Genomic DNA, 13,361 nt, shown 5'->3' on the forward strand with positions numbered 1-13,361 from the left:
GGGTGATGCTACATTAGTCCATGGTATTTCCTAAACAGATGTTTGAAAAAGGTGGTGGCTTGTAGCTACGAGCACATCAATGATCTGCCATTAATTATTTTTTGTTGCTGAATTTTAATAAAGTACAGTCTGAGAGCATTCACAGACTGTCAAAGCTATTCTCCATGTGACTATGAATGAATTTACATTTACCATAAGGGCTGCACAGTGGACACGTGGTTGGTACTGTCGCCTTGCAGCGAGAAGATCCCCGATTTGCATCTCGGCCTTCCTGGGATCTTTCTGCATGGAGTTTCAGTGTTCTCCCTGTACATGTGTGGGTTCTCTCCAGGTTCTCCAGCTTCTCCAGCTTCTTCCCACAGTCAAACCCTTTAAGACCCACCATTGTGCAAGTCCGCCAGGACATATTCTTGCATTTTTACATGCTGTAGTGACATTTTTTGGAGTATTTTTATTTGCTTTACATCAATATAACCTTGCTATCCCACATTTTAATAATAGGTATAGACTTATGTCTTAACTACTCCAATAAATTGCTTAAAAGTACAATAGACCTTAAAAAAATGAAAATCGTTTTTGTTTTTTTCAAATATTTCAAAATATAGAAATTGCATAGCTTTATCCCTCAAATTTGTAAATGTACAAAATAGTTGCACAATATCCTTTGGAACCACAGGAAATTTGTTTGGCGTCTGTACATAACTTGCTTTTTGAGATTTGGTCAATTTTGTAACCTAAAAAAATAACTGTGCAAAATTTGCAAAGACACAATATCAACATAAAAACAAAATATTTATAATAGTGCAATCACATTTCTAAGTGTGCCAGATACTTATGAACACACATATTTTATGTACAAAACCATGGTCAGACCATAAAGTGCATTTGAAAATAAAAGAAAATCATTTTTACAGAGTTGAATCAGAAACAGTGTTTTAATGGCTGCCTGGTCCAAGTACTTGGACAGTTTGATGGTGTTGTCCACATATTCTGACAGAGGTGGCAGGACACCTGACCTCCTTTTCGGCAGGAAATGTGGCAGAGAAGGTAAGCTGTCAAGCTCTTTCTCAGTTTTCCAGCCAGCTGTAGGGAGTGCCTCTGGCCTGGAGCGCTCGCTGGTGGAGCGGCTGCTGCAGCTTCTCCTGGCTGGAGCCAGGGCTCTGCCTCTCGCTGTGGTACCAGGAGAGCAGGAGACCTCCATTCTCTCCTCTTCCTTCTCCTCCTCCTCCTAATACTTCTTCCCAACATTGTCAGCACTGCACACAGAAAAAGTTTCGTGGTACGTTAGATGTGTGCAGTGCATGACTTGTAAAAATGATGCGTATTTTGCGCGGTATGCTTTCGGCTGCGTTACATATTACGTTTTCTTTACTTTTCTCCAACTAAAAACAAACAACTTTTCATGAATATATACTTATATGTCATTGGAATGATCAATTCCTTCGATAAGGTTGGCTTCATCCGTGCTGGTGACAGAATCCAGGCCAGACAAGTGGCTGGATTCTTCATCCGACGCTGTTATTTGCTGGAGAGCTTCGCGCCAGATGTAAAATACTTTGACGCGATCAGGTTTTTGCGGCTCTATAACTATGTGTGATAGTGAGTCAAAGGTGTGCGTGATGGACGTCTGGTGTGTGTGTGGGCTGTGTGTCTGAGTGTTTTTGTAAAATAAAGTAGGGGTGAAACCCAGAGTGAAAGTGCGCACCTGTTTAGGCTAAGTTCTTCAAGTTTAGCGGGAAAACTACAATTCCCAGCAAGCACGTCGCTTCTGTTGTTAGGGGCGGGAGCCATAGATGGCGGGAGCATAGCGGGTATGGACACCACAGACACATATCATGTGACAGGTCATGGCCACAACGTGATCACATTTATTTCAACTGGGAAGCCCTGCAAATACCCTAGGTCTGGTTTATATAGATTTGTGTTGTGTGTATTTTATTGTGTATTTTGTCAAACCCATCACTGCAACGAAAAAGCGCTCTGAGACCTGGTGAATGTGTGAAATGTTAGTCTGACTCCACAGAATTTATATGCAAAAAGAATGATGATCGATCTTATCTGATTTCAAATCTGCAGCCAATCAAAAATCAATATGCCAATCATAGCGCCAGTGCTATGCTGGGTTCTAAAGGGTTAAAACATGTTCAGGATAATTAGTGACTCTAAATTGTGTGAATTTGAGTGTGATCGTTTGTCTCTATGTGTAGCCCTGTAATGGACTGTTACCTGTCCAGGTGTCTCCTGCCTTCACCCTCAGTTCCCCATGACCCTAATGAGGATTCAACAGTGTATAGAGGATGGATGGAGGATAGATAGATAGATGGATAGATGGATGGATGGTTTTACCACTAGGAGGTAAATATATTGCTTGACCAAAGGTGTTTTCAACAGGCAGCTGAACGTATTTGCCATCAATACATAGCAAATTCTTCACAGACAAATAATTTGGACTCACCAACTTTGATATGGACCAAACTGTACAGGCTATGACTGGGACGAAGCATTCTTACATTCCTTGTGAGGTTTCCTGTATGTCATCATTAGCACCTACCAGAAGTGGTCCCAAGAAGGACAACTGATGACAGAGTTTTGGGCACACAAGGACTCGTGACAAATGAGAGCAAGTCCTGGCCTGTGTGGTTCAATCCCACAGAGGTGGCAACTATAGCACAAATTGCTGAAAACCTTGATATAAGTTTCTGTTTCTTGTGGCTGTGATAGAGAGGTGCAGGACATATGGTGTACCGCAGTTTGCTGAGTATGGAGCTACGTACTGGTTCAGGGTGGCTATGGTGAGCACTGCCAGGGCTACATGACCGTCAGAACTGGACAACAAAGCAATGGAAGAAGGTGGTCTAGTCTGATTAATCCCATTTTCTGTTATGTCTTGTGGATGCCTAGGTGTGTATAATTCTGCTCTGGGTAATATTCTGCTAAGAAACAAAGTAGTGGCATTCATGTAGATGTTTTAGGCGATTCCTTTTACTAGTACCACCCAGCTAAGAATGGTTGCAAATGGTACCAGTAAAACATGACATGTTTTAAGGTACATTACAAAAAGCTCAAGGTTTTGAGTTTCTGATTTTCTGTTTGCCAGAGCATTGTCTGGTTTAAAAATCACTGTGCGGCTCTGAATCTACCCAGGTAGTTTTATTCTCTGCCTTGTTCCACTTTCGATAATTTTGATCTTCCATTATATTTTCTATTTTTTTAATTTTTTTTTCTATCTTTCTAAGTCTGATATTACCCTGCACTTGTTTTCATCATGCCTTTAATGTCTCATATAAAGCATTTGGGTTGGTTCCCTTAAGGACGGTGCAGCACAAACAACCTTGCCTTGCTGTCTTTAAAGAGCACTGGTTATTTCATCATATTTACAACCCAGGGTTAGCCAATCAGCTTTCGTCACAGCAAAGTAGGAGGTTAAATATAAGCAGCAGTCTATTGATAACTGTTTCCGTGAGAGATTTTTCTTCAGCTGCTGAAGCAGGAGCTCTGGATTGATTAACCTTGGTTTGCAAAGCAGTTGAAGCAGGAGGAAAACTGCAGGTACAGTTGCTGGGTCTTTATCTTTGTTAGTCATATAGAAATGCAGGTGCTTCTTAGGGAAGCATGGAACTAATCCAAAGTCAGCACATCATGTATCACTGTATTATTATGTAAATGCTATTATGTAAGATTCTAAAATCAAATGCACTCTGAAGAATGAGACAAAATTCATTGAGAAGTTGATGGGATTTCCAAAACTGACAAATGAATGCAGTTTATCTTACTGGTGCGCAGCGCTGACAGGGCAGGATAAACAGAGAGGGATAACGTTAACAGAGAGTATGTAGCTGAGGCTGACACATGTTCCTGTGGAGAAGAGAGACTGATATAATAAGATCCAACAGAGTAAAGGGTATGACAAAGAATTGTTTGTCCAGCTGAGAAAAGAAGAAGAGGAATACATGTGAGCCAGCTGTTTTCTTGGAGAGATTGTACTCTACTCCTTGATTCTTCTTCTTTCTGGAACTGTTGAATGCATGAGTAGATGGCTTTCGAAGAATGAAAAGTTCCTAATTATTATTATTATTAACATTATCATACAGTTTTCTCCTTTTGTTCAATACATTTATGCCGTATTTCCCTTTTTCATTAAATTACAGCTATGAGGCTTCTCTACCTGCTGCAGCTGGTCTGCTTGGCTGGCTGCAGTACTTCCAGATCCAGAGAGTGGGCCCATCATGGAGCCCCAATGTTTGCTGACCTCACAGTACGGGAGATGAAAGCTGTTCGGGATTACCTGCATGGTATTCCAGAGATGGAGCTCACTAGTGCTCGCAGCAAAACTCTGAAGAAGAACAGCATTCTGCTGATGGAACTCCATCTGCCAAAGAAGTATGAGGCCCTAAGAGCTCTGGACCGTGGACAAGCCAAACCCCCACGCCAAGCTCGAGTGATCGTTCAGTTTGGGAACCAAACCAAGCCCAACATTACTGAGTACATTGTGAGTCCTCTGCCATCCCCAAAGTCTCACACAGTAAAGACATTCAAGGGAGAGAAGCCTGTTCAGTTTGATTCAAGGCCCATTACTGCTGCAGAGTATGACAATATTGTTGACATTCTTGTGATGATCTCAGCTAAAGCTCACAAGCTCCTGTTTGAGACCACAGGTGGATTTTCCTTCACGAACTGCTCTGACCGCTGCCTGACATTTTCAGACATTGCCCCCCGTGGACTGGGTTCAGGTGAGAGGAGAACCTGGATTATGTTGCAAAAGTTTGTGGAGGGTTATTTCATTCACCCAATCGGATTTGAAGTTCTGATCAACCACCAAGACCTAGACCCACAAAAGTGGACTGTTGAGAAGGTCTGGTACAGCAGTAGGTATTTTGACAGTGTTGAGGAACTGGTAGAAAAATATGAATCAGGAGAAGTGGAAAAGGTCAAACTGCCTGATCACAGTGATGATGATTTTTTTTCCACTTACATTCCCCGGGGTCACAGCAACACTCCCACTAATATCCATGGACCAAAACTTGTGGAGCCTCAGGGGCCTCGCTATTATGTTGACCACAACTTTGTTGAATATGCTGGATGGTCATTTGCCTACAGAGTCCGTTCATCAGCTGGGCTTCAAGTTTTTGACCTGCGTTTTAACGGGGAAAGGATTGCCTATGAGATCAGCCTCCAAGAAGCTATTGCCTTCTATGCCGGTGATACTCCCGCTGCCATGCAGACAAAGTACATTGATGCAGGCTGGGCAATGGGCACCTCAACCTATGAGCTGGCAGCTGGAATTGACTGTCCAGAAATCGCAACCTTTGCTGACCTTTACCACTACTTTGACACAGACAAACCTGTGCGCTACAGAAATGCTCTCTGTATTTTTGAGATGACCACTGCTATGCCTCTGAGAAGGCATTTCAACTCCGACTTTCAGGGGGGATACAACTTCTTTGCAGGGCTGGAAAACACCGTGTTAGTGATGCGGACAATCTCAACAGTTTACAACTATGACTACATCTGGGACTTCCTCTTTTACCAGAATGGGGTGGTGGAGGTAAAGGTCAGTGCATCTGGATACATCCATGCTACTTTCTTTACACCCAATGGACTTCACTATGGTACAAAGGTGTACAACTATGTGCTGGGTAACCTGCACACACATCTCATCCATTATAAAGTGGACCTGGATATTGCTGGTGAGTATAACAGCCCAATTGAGTAGTTAGGTCTATGTTAAAACAGTTATTTACCAGTGGCCACCTGCAAAATTGAAAGATCAGTGGACCACTGAGTCAAATGGCCACGGACAAGTTAACAGTTGCTCACAAGCTGGCCCTTACTGATTGATCTCTTTACACTTTTGCAGTCTCGCTATATTGTTTGTGTAGTCTGTGTAGTGTATGTGAAAGCTGTGCACATGGTTAATCTAGATGAATCAAAGGGCATTCCATCTTGACCAAGTTTTTACTGATTCCTGTTCAGATAAACAAGCTTTCTGGACTTTACACTGTCATAAAGGAGACAGTCTTGGAATATTGCATTTGAGAGACTGTTCTGTTGAAACATCTGATCAAGGCTATCTGTGATCAGATGATGTCTACATCAGTAACTAACAATATCTTGTAAAACATGTCAGTCACTTCGACTACCTTATTATCATTCTGCTAAAAGAATTACTACTGCAGATTTCTGACACAAAAGCAAAGTGTGCAGTGTCCTAAAAGTCTGCTTACCTCTTGACATCTAACTTCCATTGACAACTCTTTGCCCTCACTGTGATATAGGTCGAGAGAACAGCTTTGAGACCATAGATCTAAAATTTGTCAACTTCACAAATCCATGGAGCCCGAAGGATTTCGTCGTCCAGTCCAAACTCCACAGGACCGAACACAAGACTGAGCGATCTGCAGCTTTTCGTTTTGGCAAGAATTTCCCCCGCTATTTGCACTTTTACAACCCCAGTGAGAAAAATAAATGGGGCCACCAGAAGGGTTACCGTATTCAGTTTAATTCACATGCTCACAGTGTCCTTCCAAGAGGCTGGAGAGAGGAAAATGGCATCAGTTGGTCAAGGTAATAAAATATTTTCCTCTTGTGCTGCTTCAGAAAGTTTGATGTAGATGACGTATTTAAAGCTAATGTGCCAAGTTTCAGTGGTTGCCACTGTTATAAATTTCTTACTCATAATCTTTTACACACTGCCCCTGAATTCAGTAATAATTGACAAAAGGGGCAATCAGTGGGGTTGAAGAGGTTAATCTCTGGATTGAGATAAAGTCAAAAAGAGTTATGGTTTGAGCTCAACAGAGGGACACATAGTTCAACAGCTCTTGTTCAATGTCATCTGTAAATCTTTATTACACACAAGGCAATCTAAACAAAGATAGTGCACTTGCAATACTACATAACTTCCTGTGTGCCATGGGACTATTTTGTAGAGCAAAACTAACCAAATCCAGCAACAAATCATGAACCAAAGTTCTGCAAGAAAAGCAAGGATACAGACAGAGCCGTGGGTCATGGCAGTGTATCACTTTGGTTGCCAGTCAGCATAAAGCACAACAAGACATTTGAAGGAAGGTAGCCATACGCACCTCCAAACCAGAGTGCGACAAGTCGTACCATGCAGCCTGGTATCATTAAATGACATATGAACGTGTCATTTCACAGCATGGACTACACCTTCCCCTGTTCCCCTCCTTAAATCATTTTGCAAGTCATTTACTACTAATTGCACGCCACTTCCTTCAAAGGTTCGGAGGAACAGTTTCTTAAAATGGACAGCAATGGTGAATTTAAAACATTATTGTGGCAAAAAACACTGTAATTATAAAAAAAAAGGCAAGGGAGGAATGCTGGTAGAAAGCTGACTCGCCAATAGATTAATGCGTTTTCTAATCTGTGTCTAAAATGAACCTGGCAGCAAAACAAGACCAGGCATGAAAATGTATTCATGCATTTTATGCATCACCAACTGAATGCATGCAGGTGTTTCTGGCAAAATGACAAATGCAGGTTGCACTGCTGTAACTGCACAGCTTTGTACAGCTCATCTGGTTATATATAACCTATTCCCTCAGCCTGTTGCACTCATAGAGAGCATTGTCAAGGAAAGACTTGCTGAAAGTGGTGCTCCTTACAACTGATCTAAATCCCAAACTGTGAACAGAAACTCCTGGAGCATGTTAGCTCTGTAGCATCAGTTACCCCGGTAACCTAGTAGGCTCAATGTTAAAACCCTTAGAATTTTGACTTACAGCTCAACAACTCATTATTCCCACATCATGGTACACCCGTCTGGGTTCAGGTTATTTTAACTTTCAAGTGGGCATTGTGCACTTTTCAGACCACATGTGTCCAGGGCATGCTAGGTGGATATCTTTGTTGTTCTCCCAAAATTTAAAACTGTGGGCTGTCTAAATCTGCTAATTACAATGAAAATACACTAAAAGTCTCAAAAATTAATTGTCAACCAAAATGCAGCAGTGCATCAGCAGCAGTAATACCCACAGACTAAAAGTCTGCTGTGTGACTTTGGCACAGGGACAAATCTAGTGATGGCCAAACCTTTGCAGTCTCTTTATTATTCTTCATGTCATAAACAGCAGTTCAGAATGTACAGGAAGTGTTGACGGCAACAAGAGTGTATGACAGCTGGTATCAGCAGCATCTGTGTCAAATAAAGTTAAGTATAGCTACAGGTTCATAGTACTTTGAACATAGTTTTAGATTTGGCCTCGGGGAAAGTTAGTACGCCACACTGCTTCAAGCTTGACTTTACCACACAGTGCTGTATGAGTTCCTAACTTAGAATATTTACACTACCATTCAACAGTTTGGGGTCACTCAAAAATGTCCTTATTTTTCAAAGAAAAGCAGTTTTTTCAATGAAGATGACATGAAATTAATGATAAATCCAGTGTAGACATTGTTAATGTGGCAAATAACTATTCTAGCTGGAAACAGCTGATTTTTAATGGAATATCTCCATAGGGGTACAGAGGAACATTTCCAGCAACCATCACTCCTGTGTTCTAATGCTACATTGTGTTAGCTAATGGTGTTGAAAGACTAATTGATGGTTAGAAAACCCTTGTGCAGTTATGTTAGCACGTGAATAAAAGTGTGAGTTTTCATGGAAAACATGAAATTGCCTGGATGAACCAAACTTTTGAACGGTGGTGTATATTTACATGTCTTGCAGTGAGTTTGTCAACAAAGGTTGAGAAAACAAATCAGCCTTCATGTAACTTTTAAAATACTCTGTATGAACTCTTTATCTGACTTATTACACTGTGAATTGTCTCCCCTCAGATATCCTCTGGCTGTGACTCGTCATAAAGATAGTGAAAGCACCAGCAGCAGCATTTACACTCAGAATGACCCATGGGAGCCTGTGGTGTCCTTTGAGGACTACATCCGCAACAATGAAGATATAGTCAACCAGGTACTGCAGTGAATGTTAATATAGACATACTGAATGTACTTTTTTCTTCATGTATATCACACAAACAGTATTTTTATAGGAAGAACATCAGGATACAATAATCCACAGTGATTATTTAAAGAAAGACTGACATTCTTGTATGCGTTAAAAGAAAGTAAATACAGCTATTTTCTAATATGGTGGGCCTTTAATCTAAAAGACATTCCAATGGAAAATCCAACACACCTTATTTTAAACTCCTTGGTAACCTTATTTAAAGCTTTGTTGTAAGTGAAAGTTCAATTCAAAACAGAAGACCCGAAAGTATTCCACCAGACCGGCCCTGATGGGCAGAATAATGTAACTTAGTAAAAGTTACAGGAGGCAAAAAACAACGGGCATTGCAGAGGGAGTATAAATCCAAGAGTCTACCAAAGTGTTTCAGTAAAAGAACACAAGGTTAATCAGAATGATAAAAATACAGAAAACCCAATAGGGAATTGGGGTGAAAACAGGCAGTTAAACAATCAAAGTAACAACTGACTGTGGAAGACACGATGCTATATAAACACAGTGAACTAATTAGGAAACAAAACAGAGGTGAAACTAATGAGGGCGGAACAGAAAATGAAAAGCAAGATCATCTCCAAGTCTGACGACAGGGAGGAGGAGGTTCACGGCCTTACTGGTAAGGGTTTCAGCTTTACACATACAGACATTCATTTGATTTGACGTCTGATTTTTCATCCTGAAAGAAATATTCAAAATGAGGAGGTGCTTTATTAACTACCAGATTCTCCCGACCTCCTCGATGTCCATGTCTAGCCAATGTATTTGAAACACAAGAAATGTGAAACAAATCAGAAGAAAAACTCACAAAGGGAAGAAGCAGGAATAAAAGAACAGAGGGGACAAAAGTAGAGAGATTAATGTACATGTAGACAACTGGAAGAAGACAGAAGAGCATGGACACTAGTTCCTCTAATGCCCATTAACAATAGCTAGTGCCAGTAACTCAACCAGTAAAACCTTGGTAACATTCCAGTTGCCATGTTGCTTTGTCTTCATGGTTTTGGAGATTTGGAAATGATTAAAGCAAAATAGCACGTACTGTCCCTTTTTTATTTGTGAAATGAGTCACAATTTACTAATGGACAGTGTTCTTTCTGACATTACGTCAACAGTTTATGTTTGCTCCCTTTAAAAGAATCTATCCTTTACTTCTGCTCATTCATCATCATGGTGACTCACTAATCCCGACATCTACTTTTGTTTGCACTTTAAAGTAGATAAAAACCACATGATCTGTCTTCTACAATCAAATTTCTAAGGCAGTGTTTGTTCTTCTGTGCAGGACCTGGTTGCCTGGGTGACGGTGGGCTTCCTGCATGTTCCTCATTCAGAAGACATCCCCAACACGGCAACACCCGGCAATTCTGTGGGCTTCTTCCTCCGACCGTTCAACTTCTTCGATGAAGATCCTTCTGTGGCATCCAAGAGCACCGTCATCGTCCGGCCAGGAAAGGACGGCAAGCCCAAGGTCCAGAGATGGACGCCTGAGGTCATTGGGCACTGTGTGACAGACAAGCCATTCTTCTACAATGGCACTTACGCAGGAGTCTGAAAGTATTTTCTTAGAACATGTTGTATGATGAGGATCTGAGGTTAATAACAATCACTTAAATCACATGAAGCCAGTTATATCTGAAATAATGTCCAACGTTGTTTTTTCTTTCTTATTTTATCAAAAATTCACGTGATACGATGTAGGAGAACATTTTAAGAAGCTTAAATCTAGGATTGTGTAAACTTTTTTTGTTTTTCTAAATGATGCCTGGTCATACAGTTTAAAATTTACAATTCCTTTTTTCAGCTGCGGGACTCTGCACATCGTATCTATGTTCTAAGACTTCCATGAATTATGTCTGATCTATTCCACGTTATCTGTTCTACACCAGCTCTAACCACACATGTAGCCAGGTTGAGGAGGAGATGGGGCTTTTAGTGCTTTGGTAATCCCATGTTGTGTCTCCATGGATGAGGTTTAGCAGCAGTGGGCATCCAGGATGCAGGATGCTCAGTATCCGCCCTGCTGCCTCTCAGCAGGCTCTGCTTGCCCCCACGGCGGGAATGTTTTTGCTGGAGAGACAACAGGCCTTAAAAGCAAACAGTCTGATTCCGGATCCTTCCCGGCAAACAGTTAGGATACCACCTGGCTGTGTCGTTGCCCCTGGAAACCTGACTTTAGATACAACGTACAGAGAATCAACAGCACATGTGACTGCTTTGTCCTTTATGTATGCATTCCTAACATAGCAATGTTGCTCCACAGCTTTCAGCCAAAAGATTCAATGAAATGCTGAATAAATCAAACTGTTCTGATCATACTGGAAGTGTTTAATTTGACTTTAACTTGACTGCATTCAACAATAAACATAACTGTGTTCGTCAGCAAATTAAATATCACTGCAGAGAAGAGAGGTGGATTTTTTTAATGACAAAGTTAGTTTGTGTGAAGAGTAAACAGTGTTTTGGTTTGGGAAAAAGGAATCCAGCCAACAACTGTCCGAGAGATTTTCACAACTGAACAAGTCTTTTTATAAGTGTGCTGTTGTTTTACAGTGCACATGGTAAAAGAGGGATAGCATGAGAGCTATGCATGTATTAGTGAATGGATGGCATTGGAGACAATGTGAATAGTCAGCCCGATCTCACGAGGATTCGTGAAACTGTCACGTAAGTTTTAGTTTCGGTTTCGTGCGCACCAACACGATTTCGTCATGTTTTTCGTGCCGCTCACCACGAAATGCGCACCAATGTATTTTAAACGGCGGACTTTTCGTGCCACCCAGAACGTATTTCAAACGAATGTGTGTATTATATTTTTAATGTAAAACCATGGCGAATCCAACGCTATATTTTGCATGACATCGTCCCTAACCATAACCCTAACCATAACCCTAACCCGGTGGTACACTTACCTTTTTTTTTTTTTTTTTTTTTTTTTTTTTTTTTTTTCCAATTTGCATAGGAATTTCAAGAATGTCCGGCGGCCGGCGGCCGCAAACGCAATCACACAAGCAGTATACGCCGATGGACAGCTTAGATCGTCATGAATCCGCTGGTATAAACCACTTTCAGCTGTGATTACCACAGCGGGTTTCGTTGTGAGCAACACGAAAAACATTTCGTGGTGAGCGGCACGAAAAACATGACGAAATCGTGTTGGTGCGCACGAAAAAGAAACAAAAAATTTACGTAACAGTTTCACGAATCCCCGTGAGACCGTGTTGGAATAGTGTAACAAGCATTCCTATAGCTGTTCCCATGGCGATGATGGGCTTGACGTCACCACTATAGGGCACTGAAAAATCTTCAAAATGGATTGTTCAATAGAAAAGTAAAATGATTCTGAAATCACATTAGAGTAGAATGCAAATTTTCCCTTGAGAGACTAATAAAGGATATTCTAGATCCAGTTATCTAGTCTTGGTTTTGATCTGGATCAAACCGTCAGTATGTGTTGATCAAATTAATGATAAACCTGTTTCCCCATGTCTTGAATGATCGAGTAGCTAATGGATGCAGTAGGTGACTTATTACAACTTTCAGTATAGCAATGTACACTGACAGTCATTAAAAACTTTGAGACCATATTTTTCAACATAATTTTTATTTTGAAGCCCGAAACTGGATTTTCTTCATATGAATCATTTGTTTAGCATATTGGCATACAGAAACAAAAATCTAAAGTTTCAAGAATGATTTCAAAATAAAGAATTTCATAAAAGAAAACGGCACCTGCCAAACACAAAGTCACAACAGTCAATACCGAGTATGGCCTCCATTTGCTTCGATGCAGGCAGCAATCCGTCGGCGCATGCTTTGGACCAGGCTTCTGATTGTGGGTTGGGAACAGCCCGTACGCCTGGCTACATCACTGTAGCTCAAACCGGCCTCCACCATACCCAGTGCCCGGAGACGTTGTTCATGTGATAGACGCGGCATGATGCTGTTCACTGGACTAACAATGGTGGCCTTTTTTGGGCCTTTATATAGGCCTTCAAAACCCATTCTCAAATTGTGCAGATACTCACTGAGTATTGCTTGGTGTGTATTTGGTTCACTTTTGCAAAGTGACCAACCCATGTGCAATGAATCATGACAAAATGACAACTCATCATTATCTCAACGACCAGGGCACTAGTAAATCCACAATGAATAATTACAACCCCCCTACAAGTAGAATTCTGGTAGAATACATTTCTACCTCAAAGTTTCTATTGACTGTCAGTATACATAATTTTGTCTCCATAAAATAATTCACTAAGCAGCTGTAAATACTGAACACAAATTATATATTCAACTTGAATCATCATTCATCTGTATTCCTCCAGCTTCTCTAAAAGCAGATGAAGAGTAAAGATCTCTGAACATCTTACAT

General features: G+C 41.0%; 1 protein-coding gene across 1 annotated transcript; it reads left to right on the forward strand.

Moving 5' to 3' along the window:
* The first annotated feature begins 3,453 nt into the window (after window positions 1–3,453).
* On the forward strand, window positions 3,454–11,304 carry aoc1 (amine oxidase copper containing 1). Its single transcript, XM_022192208.2, has 5 exons — window positions 3,454–3,549; window positions 4,149–5,687; window positions 6,276–6,564; window positions 8,806–8,938; window positions 10,272–11,304. Exons 2-5 carry the CDS (start codon window positions 4,151–4,153, stop codon window positions 10,539–10,541), a joined length of 2,229 nt encoding a protein of 742 aa, XP_022047900.2. The 5' UTR covers window positions 3,454–3,549; window positions 4,149–4,150; the 3' UTR covers window positions 10,542–11,304.
* Window positions 11,305–13,361: the final 2,057 nt, after the last annotated feature.

This window comes from Acanthochromis polyacanthus, chromosome 20, assembly GCF_021347895.1.
Source record: "Acanthochromis polyacanthus isolate Apoly-LR-REF ecotype Palm Island chromosome 20, KAUST_Apoly_ChrSc, whole genome shotgun sequence".
Taxonomy (NCBI): domain Eukaryota; kingdom Metazoa; phylum Chordata; class Actinopteri; family Pomacentridae; genus Acanthochromis; species Acanthochromis polyacanthus.

Excerpts from the sequence above, each read along its gene's own strand:
- aoc1 (XM_022192208.2), top strand. The coding sequence starts at position 4,151 with ATGAGGCTTCTCTACCTGCTGCAGCTGGTCTGCTTGGCTGGCTGCAGT. Across the intron at positions 6,565-8,805 it reads AATGGCATCAGTTGGTCAAG|ATATCCTCTGGCTGTGACTC; the intron begins GTAATAAAATAT and ends GTCTCCCCTCAG. Across the intron at positions 8,939-10,271 it reads ATGAAGATATAGTCAACCAG|GACCTGGTTGCCTGGGTGAC; the intron begins GTACTGCAGTGA and ends TCTTCTGTGCAG.